At 42.4% G+C, this 20,083-nt stretch overlaps 1 protein-coding gene across 2 annotated transcripts in view; it reads left to right on the top strand.

Annotated features, from left to right (window-relative positions):
* The window catches only part of pde4d (phosphodiesterase 4D, cAMP-specific), a 56,219-nt gene that overhangs the window by 9,972 nt on the left and 26,164 nt on the right, over nucleotides 1-20,083 (top strand). Inside the window, exons 1-3 of one of the 2 annotated variants that reach the window (XM_070833180.1) lie at nucleotides 7,903-8,294; nucleotides 16,090-16,281; nucleotides 20,027-20,063. In XM_070833180.1, the coding sequence (XP_070689281.1) occupies nucleotides 8,230-8,294; nucleotides 16,090-16,281; nucleotides 20,027-20,063 (294 nt within the window). In that variant the 5' untranslated portion in view covers nucleotides 7,903-8,229. Of the gene's footprint in view, nucleotides 1-7,902; nucleotides 8,295-16,089; nucleotides 16,282-20,026; nucleotides 20,064-20,083 lie in introns of those variants that run through there. The other variant, XM_070833179.1, reaches the window with a different exon arrangement.

The raw sequence follows: 20,083 nt of genomic DNA, 5'->3' as shown, positions 1-20,083 counted from the left end.
AGTACATGGTTCTCACATTCATACTGTTCAGCATCACTTCAGTGCATCATGACACACTCATGCTGTCAGCGTACAAAGCAAGATCAACACACACTTACAGTACACACATGCGCAGCACAACTAGGAACTTTTGTTGGTCTTATCTTCAGCAGTCACGCTTCTCCAGAAGTTTTTACATTTTTGTGGTGAGGGCTGCTCTCTATTCTCCTCTGTGCTCTGATGACTCTGAGACAAACAATAGTTTAGCCAGCTTAAATCCTCTCTCCAGTCTATGAGTCAGCAGGATGTATGAATAGAGCACAGGTAAGTCATGCATGGCTGATGTGAAATATTTACATATTAAGTGGCTGCTGTGAATAACTTATTTCTTTGCACGAAGCACAGTCACATCCTCCAACGAAGTATGCAGGTTGATCCTTTTAAGGGTATATCAACATGTACATGTTTATACCTCAAATAAAACAATCAGTGTCGATTGTGTCACTTCACTTCATCTTTCCATCCTTGACCCTTTGAGAAGCCCATTGTCATTCTCATTTTCTCATTACACAATCTGCCGTTGTGTCCTCAGCAACTGGAGGCTGATTGGTTGTCAGGATCTACCTGTCCCTTTTGAATTCTGCCTGGTCACCATGGCAACCACACAAACACGAATCTAGCAGGGGATTGTAAAGGCAGGCAGGCAGGAATTGCGAGTCTAACTAAGGCGAAGGAATGGCTGAAAGCCGGTCCATTAACATAAATACAGTGCAGCGTGATTCTGTATTACCATTCTATTGTTGTCTCCTAATCACATTACCTTTGCTGATTTACATACTGGAAAACAAATATGCAATCATTGTAATCATATTCAATTTTCTTGCAACACCGGTGGAGTTGCAGTTGCCATGGCACTAAGCTGCAACTGTAACTTTAAGCCAGCCACAGTTGCACCTTATTTTTCATGATGCTGTATCACGCAGTTACCTCTTGCTGATTAATACAATTCAATTAGTTTGCATGGAGCTGCTTTTTGATGGATAAATCAGCTGTTGAACCTGACAGATGGGTAGAAAGCAAAATTTCCCTCCACCCCCACCCCCTCTGTCACTTTCTGTGTCTGTCTCTGGACAAAGCCTTGCAGCAGAGGGCCAACTGAATAAGCCGGCATTGTCCTTCCTGTATCCCTTCATTCCTCTCACTCATATTTTTGTCTTCAGAGGGAAATCATGTAAAAACACTGTTGTTGTATGAATGTCATCTACTTTAGTAAGAAAACACTGGTAGTGATAGTGATAGTGATAGTGACTAGAAAGAGTAGGTACTGAACCGCGATATTTTCTGGTAATGACCAAAATGTGTCCATTACACCAAACACTGAAAATTGCATGTCTGGTCAAAGTTATTCTCATCTTTACTTACCCTTCAATCAAACGGTGCCTATTTTGAATCAAAATTGTCTTTTCTTTTATTTTTTGACCATACAAGACTAGGGATACACCTGTCCAAATCTTTCTATCCCAATATTTATTTCAATACCTTCTCTCTGTTGATAAAAGTATGGCGTCCATGCCAGTGCTCTCTTAGTAATATTCCAAATTTATATCCTTTAATGCATGGAACTCATTGGAATAAGTTTTACATGAGGGAATGTGAGGCTAGGGATTGCTGTGGTTCTAAAATGCCAAAATACCAACCTTGACTGAATGATTGAATTAAAGCACTAGACAATTCAAAGAGCAATACCCAGGGTTACTAGTGCCACTAGTGACTAACAACTCATCCTTTAATGACTTAACTTGCCATACAGCTGGTTTCTCATGTCTCTACATGACTGTAAATTACCAAACATTTCTGCATCCATCCTAACGTTTCAGCTTCCCCTTGCCATGCTGTCCTAGTCCCAGTCTGTCAGGCTACATTGTCCCTAAGTCCCTAATGAGGTCGCTGACCCCACCAGTCATGAGAGTAGAGTGCTTCACAAAGCCCTCCCCGTCTATCTGACCAACAGTCACAGTCTGTTGTTTATGCACTACTCTATGTAGATTTTTTTGGGCTATTTTATCACTGTTTTGTGGCAAAATCAGACAAAACACATTCAAAATACAGACAATTTAAGTGTGTGTTATCATGCATGAATAGTTTATAAATGTCATGCAGCTTGTACGTACATGTTTCAGCATTCAGATACAGTGGTTCTGGTTTCATGGCTTTGAGCCTCAGGGGCAGTTGAGTGACGACAGTCATACCGTCACCTGGCGCTCTGTTACAGCTTGTCACTGGCACTGACAGTGTGTGGCCAAATCGGCAGCCAGGCAAACATATGCTTGTATTACAGGTTGTGTGTTTGTGAGAGGGAGCAAATGAAGAAGTAGAAATCTGTGTTGTGTTGTTGATCTGTGTGCATCTTATGTGCATGTTGTGGTGTGCATGCTTATGTTTAAGACTTGCACTCAGTCAGCACTTGTGTGTCTGTGTGGGTGTGTGGGTGTGCTCGCGGTGATGTTCAGTACGAGTGGTGAAGCCTGTTGTGGCTGTCGGTTGTGTCTGTGACAGCTTCCCTGTCCACGCAGGAGCTGGTGTCACATGCTGGCTGCTTCTGTCAGTGCTGAGCAGAAGCCGTATCTCCACAGAGAGTCACGGCTCTGTGCGTTTGTGCTGCTGATAGTTGAGCTCTTGTACCTGCATTTTGCCTCCAAACCGCCCCCTGCTGGCTGCTGAGAACAGTTAAGAGATTTATCAGTCAGAGTGATTTAGATTTTATCTCGATGCTGGTGAAATGATGCTATGCGATAACAAGTAATCTCCTTTGGAAGACCATAAATCTTCATGCTCGGTTGATCCTGTTCCGCTTACAGCTCTTAATATTATAACACCTTTTCCACCAAGACAGCTGTATGTTTAATTATCCAAAATTAATATGATGCAAATATCTGCTCTACTATTTCTTGAAAATATCTTTCACTGCTGTACATTTGATACCAGGTTTGCTCTGTTCATTTTGGATTGTTTATCGTGGTGTTCTGCTACCTCCTAGTGGTGAAAATGGGCTATACCCAAGTTGGAGTGGAGAGATGGAGCTTGGAGCTGGTGCACTCAGGTTGTTTTTTGTCAGAATGATGCCCTGAAATGAGGTGACTTTTTTTATGGACAGTAAGTCCAAAAATAGAGCGTTTTGTGCTGACCAGTATACAATAATCGAGTTGGGGTTCTTGCACAATTTTATCTTCCTGCAGTGTGCATGGACAAAATGTCAACATTAGCTGCAGTGGGACCGTATTTCAGTTACATCTGGACCTCTGATGGCCATCATGCCACTGTCATCTTAGTTAACATCTTTGCTGTGCACTTATCCTTCTACTTCTCTTATCCATCACAAAGCTTTAACTGAAGTTGAATGGCATCATACCTACATGGTTGCAGCAAATCTACATATGATTCTTGTGGATTCACTATTGACAAGTGATGGTTATCAGAGAGAAAACATAAATTAGTTTGCTTTACCTCTGCACTTTGCTCCTCTCTCTCCTGCATCTCTCACTCACTCTCCACCTCTCTCCATCTTTTTCCTGTTCAAGTCACACCCACCCTAAACCTGCTCCTCTCCTATGGTCACTCATACACCCCTCCCTCCTTCCCACCAAGATAGCTTTATCAGGCTTGTCACTCCATCCATTCTCCCTCTTTCTCTCTCTTTGTCTGTCTTGACACAAGTGTGTGTGTGTGTGTGTGTGTGTGTGTGGCAGTGTGCCACCAAAATGAGTTTGCCTGTGAACTCGGAATATCTATCTTTGGAGAGGATTGCCCGCTACCGCCACGCCTGCTCTAATGGCTCACCCTACGCCACGAACAAGCCCATCGACATCAAACCTCGTGGCAGAAGAGGGTATGATTGCTCCCTTGGACTGAAACTGTGGGAGGGTAGAGAGAGAGCGTGTCAATGATGGAACTTGCTGTCTCGTTCTGAGGATTTGTTTTCACTTGGAACATTTACTATGATCTGCAGTCTTTTAATAGTTACTATTCTGTGTTGTTACGTGATGTCAGGGTCTGATTATGTTCCTCTTTCTTAACATCCAACCCTTGCTTGCATGTGAAAGGTTGAGATGGAGTAAATTAGAAAGTGAGAAGTAGTAAGACAACTCAGAAGGAAAACATCAGCCAAGTTTAAAATCTATCTTTCTGCTCTTTGTGCGGAAACTGTAAGTATGTAATGTGTTTTTGTATGACTTGCATGAACATATGTGCTCTCTTGTATCAGGACATTAGCTGATGAATAGCTCCACCAGGACAACACAGAACTGGAGCTGTGTTAACAATCGAGCATTGTGTAAATGGTCGTTGCTTGGCGGCTGCTTCTATTGTCGAAGCTACACTGCTGCTGTTTACTCTGCTAAACCTATGGTGTCGGCCTGAAGTGTTTGTAATGGTGTATATGTGCATGTTTGTGTCTCTCTCTGTGCTTGATGTGAAGCAACTATTCTGCTTTTACTAAACATGGGTGAGGTCAATGATAAATAAGCAGGTTTCATCCAGTCATCATCTAAGGCATCGAGGTGCTCTGAAGGACACATCCGTCCACTAACCAGAGCAGAGTGTAAGCTAATCATCAGAGCACTCTGTGTCCATTAAAGCTCACTCAGAAAATTGTAAGACCTTGTTAAGCCCATTTTCATACTGCATTTCTCTGATGAATATGTTCTCAGCAACCCCAGTCTAAACCGAGATACACATCTGTGCCCTCTTGCCCTTTGTGTGTGTGCGTGTGTGTGTGGGAGTGTGTGTGTGTGTGTGTGTGTGTGTGTGTGCATAAATATGAAGTTCAATTGTGTATGTGTGTTTTTGCGTCTATAGTATTTGAAAATGAAGCAATGGTAATGGATGGTGACGTTTGTAGACCTATAGATATGGATGGTGCATTGTCAATACCATGGACCTGCCATCTGTGCTCACTGCCTGCTCCTTAGTTAAGTGCTATTTATATCAGCATTTGCTAAGTGTGTTTACCTGCACCATATACTGAACCTGGGTCATGGTAGAGGTTCTTTTCTAAAAAAAAAATCAATAGTCTCATCAATTACTGTGGTCGCTTAATCTATGCAACTGGTCTTTATGACTCATTTTACCACTAGGTGGCAATGTTGTCTCTCTGAGTAACATAGAAACAGTTTTCTAATGTGTTTTACCCTCATTAAGTGGTGCTTATTAGACATTGCTACAAGTCAGTACAAAAAGTCATTACTGAGATAATAAATTTTAGCGTACAATTGATGTAGAAGTCTTCTTTTAAATTAATGCAGCTAAAAAGTCATTCATTCATTCATTCACTTATTTATTTGATTTGGTTGGGCTCTAACTGAAAGACCAAAAAACCCACTGACATTTAAACAGATTTGTGTTATACCGGCACATTATATAAATGTAAGAATAAGTTCTCTTGTATGCTGACGTATTGATCTTTTAAGACATACAGGGAGTCACGTATTGTTGAGCTTGCCGAGCAAGATTGATTTCACGCTGAATATAAAATTTTATTCCAACTTGATGACAAAGTAACATTTTTGCATCTTGCAAATGTAAACCCTGTTGAGCAGCACTAGGTTCATTATTTGTGTTACACTTCCTGGGGATGGGAGCAGCACACCCTAAAAGTAAATACTCAGTAAGTGTAAGTGTGTTTATGTGGATGGATGCATGCACTTTTCATAAGAGACAGTAGAGACTGGAAAACAAGAAGTGATAGTGTGACTCTCATACTTAAAGCCTTGATGTTTGTCACTGAAGTGCTGGTTATTTCTATGTAAACATGTCTGTATCTTAAAATAAAGTACTTTAGTTATGTTTTCTTAAATATTGAGCTTCGTAGGGTGATAAATATTTGCATAGTCATCATGCTGTCTGTTATATTTTCATTTGGGATTTATGTGGCTTGAAGGCAGAGAAAAGACTTCCCAGTCTTCTTAAGGAAACTGTTCTCCTTTTGTTGCTTTTTCTTTGACTGCGTAGAATGTGCAGACCGTGGTAATAGGATTAGTTTCACTACTTTGACCAAGCTATAAACTACATCAGTCTGCCATGCTACAGTGAAAGAATTAGATGTGCCCATTCAACTTACTGTAACTCACTTATATAGGTCATATTGTACCTTTAGCTGTATGACAATGTAAAACATACCAGCCATAAACCCTGCCAGCATGAAGTCAGCTGCACTGTCCATGAGTGAGTTATTATTGTTCATTGTACTTCAAGTTTATTAGTGCAAGGCCAATAATAACTGTGCACATATATTTCTTTTATATTATCTTATCTGCAGGTATGACCAGTGCGCATGTGTTTACTAATGTGCAGCTCATTTCCATCTGCGTATGCAAGAAATTAGCATCCACCTTGTCTTTCCTCAAGTCTGCCTCCTTACTTTCGACATAAAAGCACATCTACGTAATTACTGTGAAGCATCAGCAGCCATGAAGTAGATGACCACAGTATTATCAGTCTATTGGTGCAATGAGCGATTTATTCTTCCCTCATGAGAGCTGAAAATGGATACATTTCCTTTTCCGCCTCTTCCTGTCCATTGGACCTATACCTAATAAGAGCATGTAGATGTTTCAATATTTCTTCCTTCCTTCTTTGTGTAGTTTACTTGATTGATTGGTTAGGTTCTTCGTGTATTATTTCCAATGTGATCCTCCAAAACACTACAACCTACGCGGATAGAGTGCATACAAAGGTGGAGTGGCTTGCTTGGCTACTCATTCATGTGTGATTGACTGACACACCTGTCTGCCTGGTGGAGTGCTAATGTTAGCTCTTTAGCCCACAACTCTGTCAGCCGATGATGCAATCCGAGCTCCACATGCCTGAAACTTATTTCATAGATAGTAAGACACCAATGGTTCCATTTTAGAACCAGCAAGCCACTGCCGATCCAAACAAATTGTATAAAATAGTAATAGTATAATTAGAAGTAAAACAAAGGCACTGTGTTAAGGTGAGATATAATATTTGGCCGTCGTAGAGAGTGCTGAAACAGGAACACTTGATTCACATAATTCATGACTGGATGCAGTGCGAAAATGTTTGAGGCTGCTGGGAAATGCTGTGTTTTTTACAGGGACCTCTCTTTAAAGAGGTTTGTGCAGAGAGTAGAAAAATGTAGGACAGAAAATGCAGAAATTGTGCCTATGCTTCTGTTGGTGTGCAGAATATATGAATTGGCAACAATATTGATGCACACATTTTACAAATATACATTATGAACACATTAGAAATTTATATAATTGATTTTCCCATGATAAAAAGAAATTAAAAACTCTTTAGACAATTTGAACAAATGCTGCTTGTTGCTACATTTCTAACCCCTGTTTACTGTATGCACACATGAACTTTTCAGTAAACTGCTTTCTCAATTTATTACTTCTTTTATTGGAATGATGAAACTCAGCCAACATCATCTTTCTACACTCTCCAGATCATTGGCATGCTTTAGCTGTTGGTTTTAGGCCACTGTGGCAACCAAGTGATTGACACTTGAGACGATTGTTAGGATTGCTAGGGGATACAAGTCCCGCCCTGCAAGGAATTACTACTACCAAAACAACCCCTCCCACTCCAGACATACCCAAGCTACAGCTCAGAGAGACAGACAGAGAGAATAGGAGAGTCATGTAACTCAGAGACACAGTCATAAAAAGACAGCAAGAGAGACAGAAGTAAGGAGGGAAAGAAAAACGACGTGGGAGGAAGAGGAGATCATATTTCCACCAGTCAGGGAAAAAAAACAGGGACGTTGAACGAGAGAAGCAAAGTGAGAAAGAGTAATAGAGTGAGTGCATGGCTGGATTAGGAAAGAGGAAGATCGCACGCTGATCTGGCAAGAAAAATAAGTGCAAGTGAGAGAGAGAGAGAGGGAGGGAGGGAGAACAGGCTGAGAAACCAGCTACTGTCAAACAATCGGAGCTCGAGGTGGAACGGCAGCAGTGTGGAGTAATCTTGGACAAAGGGTTTGATCTGTCTGTACTCAGTTTTGGTCTCAAGCAGCTCTGCAGACCTGATCACTCCACTGAAGCAACGCTGAGGGAAGGAAGCGCTCCACAGGACCACTTCAGATCACTGAAGACTGAGTGGTCAGACCACAGCGTACGGGTGGTCAGAGGGCTCCAGGTGGCCCAGAGGGGATGTGTGTGTGTGGCTTTATATGAGTGTGTTTGCAGATGTAATGTGTTCGGATGTGGACAGAAAAGCCAAACCATGAGTATCATCCTTAAGCCACGGTCGCGCTCCACCAGCTCATTGAAGAACACAGAGGGAATATGGTAAATAGACGGAGAACTTTGTCCTGCTGGCAACATTTTCATGTTAATCCTGTTGTGTGTATGTGTGTGTGTGTGTGTGTTGCTCTATTGTTCTCCATCCGCCTGTTCAGTGCTCTCTGAAATACTTTTCCTCTGCCTCACTGGCTTCATCCCGAGTCCTTCCTTTTTGTTTTTGTCCCTGTTGCTGTGCTTCGAGTTTATGGATCAACTGTTTCAACTCTGTCAGCTGAATGCCATCACTCTTCTTCTTAATCAAAAGCTGCTTCTTCCTTGATTGCTGCAAAAACTTTCTGTATCCTGTAGATATGTCAGGTTGAGGTCTTTGTGTCTGTTTTACTGTGAAAGTCATGACATGTTCTGTGGTCAGATTTGATTAGTTCTGTCCTTTACTCAAGTGTATTTTGTGCTCTATCAACTCAACTCTAAAACTCGCTGTAGTTGATGTGACCCTGGTGTCCTACCCTCAGTATTGTGCTTCTATTCAGCCAGGGAAATTGCCCCACAACACAAGGTTGTAAAACAGCAAAGACATCATTCATTGAGGAATGTTTTGTGTCACTCCATACATTCTCCTGTTTGCACATGGCTCCATATATATGCAGGATGCAAAGCGCATTGCCAGGGGCACAAATCGTCCTGCCCTCCCCCTGCTGTCTCCTTCCCCCTCCTGTCTCAACTTGTCCTTGCCTGTCAGCACTCATTTCCAAGTAAGAAACTGCCCTGTGGCTTTAACATTGGAAGTTAATATTCACAGTTTTTTCCATTGTGATACTCTGAGGCAGAGCTGTAAATGGATCTGGACAAATATTCAGTGTTCATAGGGGGGTGGTGTGGTGGTGGTTGCCCAGCAGCATGTGTTTGAACCCTGTCGGCTCTCCCTGTAGGGTTCACAGTGTTCCCACATTGTCAGTTTATTAATCTGCTCTACAACCTCCCCAGCAGGAAATGACGCTTGTGTGAAATGAAGACAAGTTAATTAGGTCTTTGAAGGCAGTGGGTCTCTCAGCAGTGCGGATCACAGATAGTACACGGTGTGGTTTGATTCGAAGAGGGTGTAAAAGCCATAGTGAAGCTACACATAAACGTAATATTAGTGGTAGAGCTGACTGCAGAATGTAGCTTTCTTATGTTAAAAGCTGAGAATCTGGCAGTGTTAGGTTTGTATGAGCCATCTTGAATGGCTACCAAAAGCAGTACTCAGCTGTACAAAGCATACCGCCTCCTCCATCTGTCCTGCCCTCCTCTCTTCTGTTATTTACTGTTTTATCAAGGCTTCTTTCACTAATTCTCATCATTGCTTTTCCTTTCATAATTGTTATCACTGAGCTTACAAGACATACAGTAGATGTGTGACTTTTACAATAACTTAAAAACACTGTTTGTGTTAGGGTGGGTGTGTTTGTCTCCTTAAGTTGGCTAATTTTCAAAGTTAAGCATGTGCATGTGTGTTTTAAGCTTTATGTTTGTGACAATGAATGTGTATTTGTGTGCAATTTCCTTTTTGTCTACATGTGTGTATTTAACACAATGAGTGAGACATGCCCCCTGGTATGACAGAAACCCAAACAGACCCACTCCACCCAAATGGGTTATTGCAGGTTTGCGTAGGCAGATTTCTGGGTGTCCATCAGTGTGTTGGCTTGAGTTTAGGAAAGGTGAAACGTGTGCTTTTGGAAATTATCAGATGTTTAAAAAATCTTCTTTGCTCCACACCTATTTTAGCGCCTCTTCTCCACTTTGAAACTGATGGTATGATGTGCTGAGATGAAGTGTGGAGAGGTGGGGAATGTGTTACTCTGAACATAAGCGTTTGCATCTGGCCTTTGTCAGTCCCCAGTTGGGCTTCTCAGGCAGACTATAAATGTTGAAGGTTATCTAGCCTCTCATATGGCCTGACAACATGCAAGTTACCTAACATATTTTCCAGACTTGACCTTTTGTAATACAGAACTGGGACTGGAACTGATGAATAGGACTGAAAATGGGTTCATAGTTAAGTGGACCTCTATGTATATGAGAGCAGAACTGGATTGTTTTGCTTTGAACCATGTGACCTGAGATGACGCTGCATTGCTATGGTGACTTATTTGTATGTCTCACAGGATTGAATGAATTTTCTGAATGGTTCAGTGTCAACAAGCAGTGTCACGACAGAAATAAAAAGGATCCACTTTTCTTATACCTTCTTAAACCAGAGGGGGAGAGAGAGAAGGCAAACCTTTAAGGGTGATTTTTGACGAAACATTGTAATATGCTGTAACTTTCATTCAGACAAGAACTTTAATAAAGAATTTTAAAAAATTGACAGCTTTAGAATTTATTCACTAATGTGGAACAACCCTTATTGATTCATCTGAAAAAGACAAATTTTGCCTGCATTTGCTGCTTGGTGTTTTATTTAGTGCATGTGTGTTTGTATGGCTGCTTCCGCTCGTATGAGAGTGTGTGACTAATAAGGGGTGTGTATGAGCGCGAGCCAGATAGAGAAAACGTGTTTTGGTTATCAGCAGGCGGCCAGTCACTTATCTGCTTGGCCTGACTGCCCTGTGGGTGCTGGCCCCTGTACAGTCACTTTTTCTGTTACCTCTGTCTTGTGTCATATAGCGGAGAGGTGTTGTTTGGTCCTGCCAACTCCCCTGTTGTCTTTCCATGCAAGGTGGGGAGGACACACATAAGATGCAGAAGTGAATTTTCAGTTCTCTTTCCCCCTCACTCATTTAAAGTTAGGCACATTTCTTATGCCATACAGCTGGTCTACAGTATACAGTATATCAACATCTTAACTGTTACTTTCTCATGGTCTTTAAGGCTAGATTACAGCCCACTGATGCAGTGTTGTGAACATATCTTTGGAGATAATTTGAAATTTTTATATGCATACCTGAGTTTCAGTACTAATGCTAAATAATGCTTTTTTTCAGTGCCTTAGATCACTAGATTAAGGAATGTAATCATTTTCTCTTGTTTTGTAAGACTTCTAAACACATGACATCGCCACATTTGTCAGTGATGATATAGAGGAAATATATGTGGTGTTTTCAATATCTTTGACCTGATGGCAAACGTTAAGTAAGGTCAATATGAAAGAGAGCACCTTCTAATTTCCTGTTGTGTCTCTGATGGGATTCATTGTTCTCTTTGGAAAGTACATTGAGTCATAGTAGGTCACATTCCCAAAACATAAAGATTAATACTTTTCTCTATTTGCGTTCCTGCTAACAGTACATTATACTTTAAGGTATAAACATGTAAAGCCAAATATCACCAAACCAACATAGTCTGTCTGAATCTTAGGTGTCACCTGTGCCAACTCTCTCGTTTGTGTGTGTCACCTTTTGTATCTAGGTTCTTTTTCTCGGTCATGGGTTGCTGTTTTGCATTTCGAACTCTGTCAAGGTTACCACACACAAGTTTAGGATCATGTACTAACACTCCCGCACACGTGCAGGGGAACATGGTCCTCACAATCCTCATAATTACAGACTCTTGAACGCACACACACAAACACACACACACACACACACACACTCACAGCTCTGACATGTCTCTCCTTGTGCTTGCTCCACTGCCTGCTCCCCTCTTTGTCCTCACAGCTTTCTAAAATAAATCAAGTGTCGTCTTCCCTCTCTCTGCTTAAACACACAGCTCTGTTCTGATCAACACAACTCCACACTTTTCCAAACACATCTGTTACCACAGTGTTTGGGCCGATTTGTTCTAATTCTTTACAGATTTGTGTCCTAGTTTTGGTGAAAGGGAAAATGTTAGCCCTTTTTTAGATCTTCTATTGAAACATTTGTTGTTTGTTTGCACCTTAGCAAGTTTGTAGTACATATTGGTTTTTGTATTATTTGGCTTTTTCTGGCCTACCTACTCTGAATGATTGTTGGGAAATAGAGCCGCACTATCCTCCCCTCAGCTTAGGATTTATCAAAGGCACTTATGCCCCGACCTCTCTCTCCAGAACGTCTCCTCACAGCGCTGTCACATCAACTCCTGTGGTGTTTATAATTGCTCAAGTGACCCAGGGCTGAAAATGAATGAGTCATTGATCTATGCCATTTAGTGTGTGTGTGAGTGAGTTTGAGAGAGAGAGAGAGAAAGGGAGAGGGAGAGACAGATGGAGAAGGAGCGAGAAGATGGAGACAGAAGTGATGGAGAGCCAAAGATGGAGAGAGGATAAAAGAGCTGCGCAGTGTCCTTAGGCATATGTGTGACCCAGCATCGTCCTACAGGATAAAGTCACAACAGCCACTTCTCATCCATCTCAGTGCCCTTACAACTACAGTACATTTCTGGTGTTTCACCCATGTTCTGTTACAGTGAAGCTGAAAGGTTTTCTAGCAACAAGCAATCCCCCTTTTTTTCCCTGCAAGCTAAACTCAAGCATGAAACTCTACTCCTGTGGGAAATGCTGTCCCTACAGGCAGTCTTTTTGTCTGCTCATGTAGCTGTGGGCTATTGTAGCTAAATTAATAACCACAGTGCTACTCAGTGGTCTGTAAGACTTTCACTGTAATTTTTACAGTTGGTTTTCATTTTTTAGTAAACAATCTCAATAGATAATAGTTCTTTGATGACAATCATCAGCCCCTCCAGCCACAAATACGTGTCATTTCAAGAATAATAATAGTCTTGTTCATGTCAAATGTATATCCCAAAAAGCAGGGCCACCCTCAAAGCAGGCCTTGAAATTCTCAGGGATCAACCTGCCAGTTGCAGGTGAAAATTAATTGTGATGGGCCCCATTTTCAAGTTAACAGCCAGCTTGGTGGGAGGTAGATGCATTTATGTTGTTGCACTGAATTAGATGTGGTTATGCTTTGTTGTTAAGTTATTGTAACAACCTAAATCTCACCTTTTATACAGTATAGTTTCACATTGTAGTCTCTCTTGCTTAAATCTATACTCGGCATAGATTATTGATGTCGGTGTAGTTTTTTACCTGAAAACTTAAATTATTTCTGCTGTTTTGGCAAGGGGTGTAATAACTTAATTTAAGCACTGGTCACATGTAGAGATACTGATTATCAGGCTCTCCCACTGTCCCTCTCCCTCCTCCTTCCTTCCTTCCTGGACAATTATATCATAGATTGGGATCATTCTCTTTTTGGGTAAACTATGGCTTCTCTAAGTAATGCTGGATAAACTTCCCATTTCCACAATGATGCCCCTGTGAGTTGTAATCGTGCATTTTGTTGACTCTCACAACAGTCATAGGGGTGTTGACATTTTTCTTTTCTTTTTTTCCAACTCATGCTTGCTCATCGAAGGCTGCTGCTTGGTGTCAGTGCAGAGAAAAGCCACACATATCCCCACTGTGATGTCAATGCTGATGCAATTCCTCAGTAAACTAGTTGTGTAGATCATTTCTGTCATTCCCAAAGAGGGTGTGTCTGGGGAGTTACACACACACACACACACACACACACTGTGAGTGGAGTTTTGTGTAAGAGGTTTGGCTGAATTTCCACGTAGGCTGTGATGTCAGAGCAAGTGCAATAATGAACGAGTTGTTAAACATATGCTGGGTGTTATACTTCAGCACTTTCACCATCTCTCTCTGTCTGTCTCTGTCTTGTTCACAAACATGATATACACACCTATACACACTTATCACACGGAACAGCTAGAGAACAGATTGACCTGTATGTGCAATGGCAATGTATAAGTCATTTGTGTGAGTCTCTGGTTTGGATTCACACCTGCAGTGAAGAAAACAGATGGATCAGTTGATGTGATAAGAGGGTGTGGATTTGGTGTTGTGTATGACTGGAGACACGCTTCTGATCTCATACTAAATATAGAAAGATAGAGTGATAGGATAGGGACAGAGATTAGGGTGATGTGTGTAAGATAAGATGAACATTGTGGAGACAAGCCGCTGGAGTCATTGCAACTCACACATTACCATTCTATCAGTGTGTGCGTGTCTGTCTAAGAGCTAGTTAGAGACAGACACAAGGACAATACGTTTGCCCTTTCCTCAGTCATCAGGCAGATGTCCAAACTATCCCATTCCACAGCCCAAGTTCACACTCACTTGGCTGTGAGAGATAGCACAGCTTTTAGCCATTTAGTAGTCATGGAAAAAAATGCCTGGCATGTCCTGTTAACGTTGTGGCTGTGTCAAGCATGGTCAGATACACCGAGATAACGATTTCTAATGTGAGAGGCATAGGGACCTCCTCCTCTTCTCTTCTCTCTCTCACAAAACATTCACAACTCATCCCTTATTTTCAGAACCTACAAACCAAACTTGCCAAACAATTCAGTTGCACCTGTTAGATCAGTGAATCATCTGTTGTCGAGGATGTGACATATCCTGAAGAAAACGTATAAGCTCAAGATGGAAAACAGGAAGGGCACTGAAAGCAGTGTTCATCGTTTCTCATTGTGTATTGACAAGGAACTCTGTAGTTGTTAGTTGGATTTTTTTTTTTTTTACGTCATGCAAACATATGTGCATGTACAGTACACTCACACTGTTCTCTCTGTTCTTAGGACATCCTCTGCTCTTCCACATGCATACATAAACATAAGGGCAGGAAACGCTAACAGGGCAGCAGGGTGAGCAGGGTATCGTAGCTGATTAACTGTGTTGCTTTTTCCATAGTCAGGTTGATGATGATGATGATGATGATGGCAAAGGGGACGTCATACTCATGCGTATTATGTGTCGCGCTCAGGGGAATCCCCCCCTGACCTTAGCATTCACACCAGAGGGGATTATGGGATTGCTTGATAGCCTTAGCGATGAGGCAGATATCCCTGGTGACGGGCATTAGTCATCACCTGGCCGAGCAATCCCCAATGAAGTTAAGGAGCTCATTGTGACACCCAAGTCGGAAATGGTGTCACTGGTTTAGAAACACCTTTCAAACGTGAGTCAGTGGCATTGTTTGAGCAGGGGTATTCCCTGCGGCCCAGTGCAGGGATTAAACGAAGCGAATCACTTGTGGTTGTATGTAGAAGGCTTTGAATATTGCTGCATTAGTTCTAACTGTTGGTGATGTGCCAATTAGTCTTTCACTGATGATGATGAGGATGATGATCATCATCCAATAATCAGCTGGATAATTAGGGACTGATTGATTATAATTTGTATAGTTAAGTTTATGAGCAAATTGACGTCAGCCAACAGTGGTCTAAAGCCTAGAACAGGGCCTATGCCCATGCTGTATACATGTCATATACAGTGCAAGCATGTCAGGTTATGCTTTGAATTTCATAGTTGTTGACCATGCCAATTAGCAGCTGCATATGGTAATGCATAGCACGCCATATGCTGCTGCAATGGAATAAAATACTTATGTTGGTTTAGTCAATAAGTCAGTAAGCTCAGAAGTCATCAAGACCACTAGCATGTAATTATTGTTTGCATTAGGCCCGTGGTTTATTTAGACATGGATAGTTGAGCCACATCATGCAGCCATGAGTACAATCTGTTACAGACAGCATTTGTGTTGGAAGTTTATTTATTAATTCATGCATGGTGTGTACTTTTATAAGAATCAGCATGTAAAAAGACTGGAGACGTAGCATCATTTCAGGTGACGGTCAGACTGAAATTGATTGTGAGGAAACTTGATCATTGCATCCCTCCCCTCATCTTTCGAGTGTTGAGAACATCAGACATGCTGTACAGTGACTCTTGGCTGTTTAGCATCATTAGCAAACACAATTTATTCTTCTGGAGTGTCACTGGGGAGTTCAATACTATACATTTACAATGCTGAATTGTATGGGTGTACATTATTAGATTCTGATCCTCTCTCTTTCTCTCCACATACAGTTTCGATGTGGACAATGGCACGTCATCAGGTCGCAGCCCCCTGGACCCAATGGCCAGCCCGGGCTCAGGCCTCATCCTGCAGGCCAATTTTGTCCACAGTCAACGGCGAGAGTCGTTCCTCTACCGCTCCGACAGTGACTATGACCTCTCGCCCAAGTCGATGTCCCGAAACTCCTCCATTGCTAGTGACATGTGAGTGTACAGTGTCTTTTGCTTCCACCTGAACCTTCAACAAATACACCTGAATGCTCCCTATTCTGCTCAATGTTGTTAACTCTTTTTTTCTGCCTCTCTGAATCTGTGTGTCACGGCTGGATGTTTATTAGGCTATGTCTCAAAGATGCCATGCTGCTAGCTTTGGCCCTGGTGGGAAGTGTGCATGATCAACAGCTGATTGTGGGGTGTCGCATCTATTCTTAGTCATATCCACTAGCGTAAACAAGGTGGTCAGTCACAAAGCAGTGTTTCCCCTACCATTATATTATGGGGGTGCCCCGCCCTGCCCGGCCCCCCCTTGAAGGTCAAGTTAATTTTATTTTCTATATAGCGCCAGATCACAACAGAAGTCATTCAAGGTTACCGTATTTTCCGCACTATAAGGCGCACTTAAAAGCCTTTAATTTTCTCAAAAAACGACAGTGCGCCTTGTAATCCGGAGCGCCCTATATATGGACCAATTGGTTAATTGGTTGATCCATACTGGTTGTACACGGCCCCAAAATGGCACCTTCCAAGAGACACGCTTACGACGCAGAGTTCAAGCTCAAGGCTATCGGTCACGCAGTAGAACATGGGAACAGAGCAGCAGCGAGAGAATTCAACATTAATGAATCAATGGTACGGAAGTGGAGGAAGCAAGAAGATGACCTGCGCCAAGTTAAGAAAACTACACAGAGTTTCCGAGGGAACAAAGCGAGATGGCCACAGCTAGAGGACAAACTCGAACAGTGGGTTGTTGAACAGAGAGCAGCAAGTAGAAGCGTCTCTACAGTCACTATTCGAATGAAGGCAACAGCACTAGCACGGGAAATGAACATCGAGGAATTTCGAGGCGGTCCTTCTTGGTGCTTTCGTTTCATGAAAAGACGTAATCTCTCCATCCGCACACGAACTACTGTCTCGCAGCAACTGCCAAAAGATTACCAAGAAAAGCTGGTCACTTTCCGCGCATACTGCAAAAAGAAGATCACTGAAAAGAAGATCCGGCCAGAGCACATCACCAACATGGACGAGGTTCCACTCACCTTTGATATTCCCGTGAACCGCACTGTGGAAAAAACGGGGACCAGTACGGTGTCTGTACGCACCACAGGGAATGAGAAGTCATCCTTCACTGTAGTTCTCGCCTGCCAGGCTAATGGCCAGAAACTTCCACCCATGGTTATTTTCAAGAGGAAGACCTTGCCAAAAGAAAACTTTCCAGCCGGCGTCGTCATCAAAGCTAACCCGAAGGGATGGATGAATGAGGAAAAGATGAGTGAGTGGCTGAGCGAAATTTACGTTAGGAGACCGGATGGCTTTTTCCACACAGCTCCGTCCCTATTGGTCTACGACTCCATGCGCGCCCATATCACCGATGCTGTCAAAAAACAAGTGAAGCGAACTAATTCGGAGCTTGCCGTCATTCCGGGTGGATTAACTAAAGAACTCCAGCCGCTAGATATTGGTGTCAACAGGGCGTTCAAAGCTAGACTGCGGACTGCGTGGGAGCAGTGGATGACAGAAGGCGAACACACGTTCACCAAGACGGGGAGACAGCGCCGGGCGAGTTACGCCACTATCTGCCAATGGATCGTGGATGCCTGGGCTGATATATCAGTCTCAACTGTGGTCCGAGCCTTCACGAAGGCAGGAATAATCTCTGAACTGCCAGGCAACAGCAGCGACACTGACTTGGATAATGACGAGAGGGAGCCGGGCAGGTTGGATGCCGTACTCGCCCAACTGTTTAATTCGGACACTGAAGAAGAAGAATTCGAGGGATTCGTGGACGAGGATTGAACTGAAAAAGTGAGCTTTACGTGTTATACGTAACTGAACAATGTTGAGTTATGCACTAACGTTTGATTTAGTGGTATCAGACTGTTTCTTTTACTACGTGTTTACTGAACCAGGGAAAAGTTCCCCTCCACGTTTGGGAGAAGAGTGAGCAAGACTGGGAGATATTGTTTAATATGCACATTAAGTTGTCAGAACGCTTAATAAAGTTTGACTTTATCTGACTGTTTTGTTGACATTCCTTTTAGCACAGCTCCATCTAGTGGATGCACAACGCAACCCCAGTCAAACGTTTGACTGCAGTATCTTCTATTCTATGCGCCTTATAATCCAGTGCGCCCTATATATGAAATCAGTTCTAAAATAGGCCATTCATTGAAGGTGCGCTTTATAATCCGGTGCGCCTTATAGTGCGGAAAATACGGTACCTTTCCTATCGGACAGGTCTATACCTTGTTCTTTTATTAAACAAACTAAATAGCCTTATGCTATTTATCTTATTTACACGACGGCACGTTTACAATCCTCCTCTGCTCTCTGTATCGTGCACGGCGGAGTTCCTACACACGTAAAAGCTGTAAACCTAGGGGAAACACTGCAAAGTATTACGAACCCAGTTAATGTAAGGCAATGTGGAGTTACAAAAGACAAATGATCACACAAACCACAACACTCTACAAAAGCCGGTAGGCATCTTCTTCAGTCAGTGTATATGTTGATAACCCATTCCTTATTTCCCACACAATGGTGGCTATCCAGTTACATGTGCTGAACACTTAGTGCTACAGGAAATAAAAATATTGACCAAAAACATAACATTTCGATCCAGCCTGAAGGGAAGACAAATAGACGAAAGGATGACAAATAATACCCTGCAGTAACCTTACACTTCCTCCTTACTGCTGCCTTTTGAGCATTACACCAATGACCCTTCCCTGACCTACGCCCACTATCCAGTTACCAACTTAAAAAACATTATTATAAGTATTCTTTAAGCCTTTATGCCTCATTCTTTCTTTTTTTCTGCTGATTTGCATACGCAAGGAAACTAGCTAGCAGGAGGAAGCTTGTCTTGTCATACTAAGTTACACTTGTTCATTATTGTCAGAGTATACAGCCCGTCATCTACTGAGTGTCTTCTATTAGTCTTGCGATAAGAGCACATGACAAGCCTGCATCTCTTTGGACTTTCATGCCAGGCACGTCAGCTCACGTGCCATTGGGCGTACGCATGACGTGGTTGTGGTCTTGTAGAACAAACGGTAGGCTTAGAGCTCTATGTCACTAACACACTCTTGTCACCTGAGCAAATGTTGACAGTGTTCACAGTCATTACATAGCCCGGATTCTGGCACAAAGTTTGCTGGTTATAATTCCTTTAGCTGGAATTAAATGACCTCAACACTTGAGCCACGTGTGAGAAAACCAGGGGAATCAGTGAAGCAAAGTTAGAAACATGCTCAGCTGACTTTTCTCTGGATAAATAAAAGTCAATGAAAGTATGAAATAATGATTTGCGTGTATGTGCAGAGCAGAGAAGGGGTGGACTGAAAATAGAAGTAAAGAACATGTAGAAATGGGGACAGTGAGAGAGACATACAGCAAGTGCAGAGACAGCACCTGTATGTTTTACAGCGTCCTTGCTACCTTATTTGTACTGACGTGTCCACCAATGGATCCCTTCAGTTCTCTCACTCAAAGTTTTACACACTGTGAGGTAGGGCCTCAGCTGGTAACTGATGTGATGAGTAAACATGTCACCATGATTGAGTGCATCGGAGACGCTGAAACTAATCTACCGTGATGACCCATGCTCTTCTCTCCCCCTCTGCCCTTGACCTTTTCAGAACATGAGGACACTCCACTGTTGTCGAATGTCAGTAAACTACAGATCTGTCTCCAACATTAAAGCCTCTCTCTCTTTCTTTGTGTCTTTCAGTCATGGTGACGATATGATTGTAACGCCATTTGCACAGGTGAGCACATGTTTCCATTT

The sequence above is a fragment of the Pempheris klunzingeri genome, chromosome 7 (assembly GCF_042242105.1).
Source record: "Pempheris klunzingeri isolate RE-2024b chromosome 7, fPemKlu1.hap1, whole genome shotgun sequence".
NCBI lineage: Eukaryota > Metazoa > Chordata > Actinopteri > Acropomatiformes > Pempheridae > Pempheris > Pempheris klunzingeri.
Note: the sequence above shows the minus strand (reverse complement) of the source record. Positions and strands in the feature narration are given on the sequence as shown.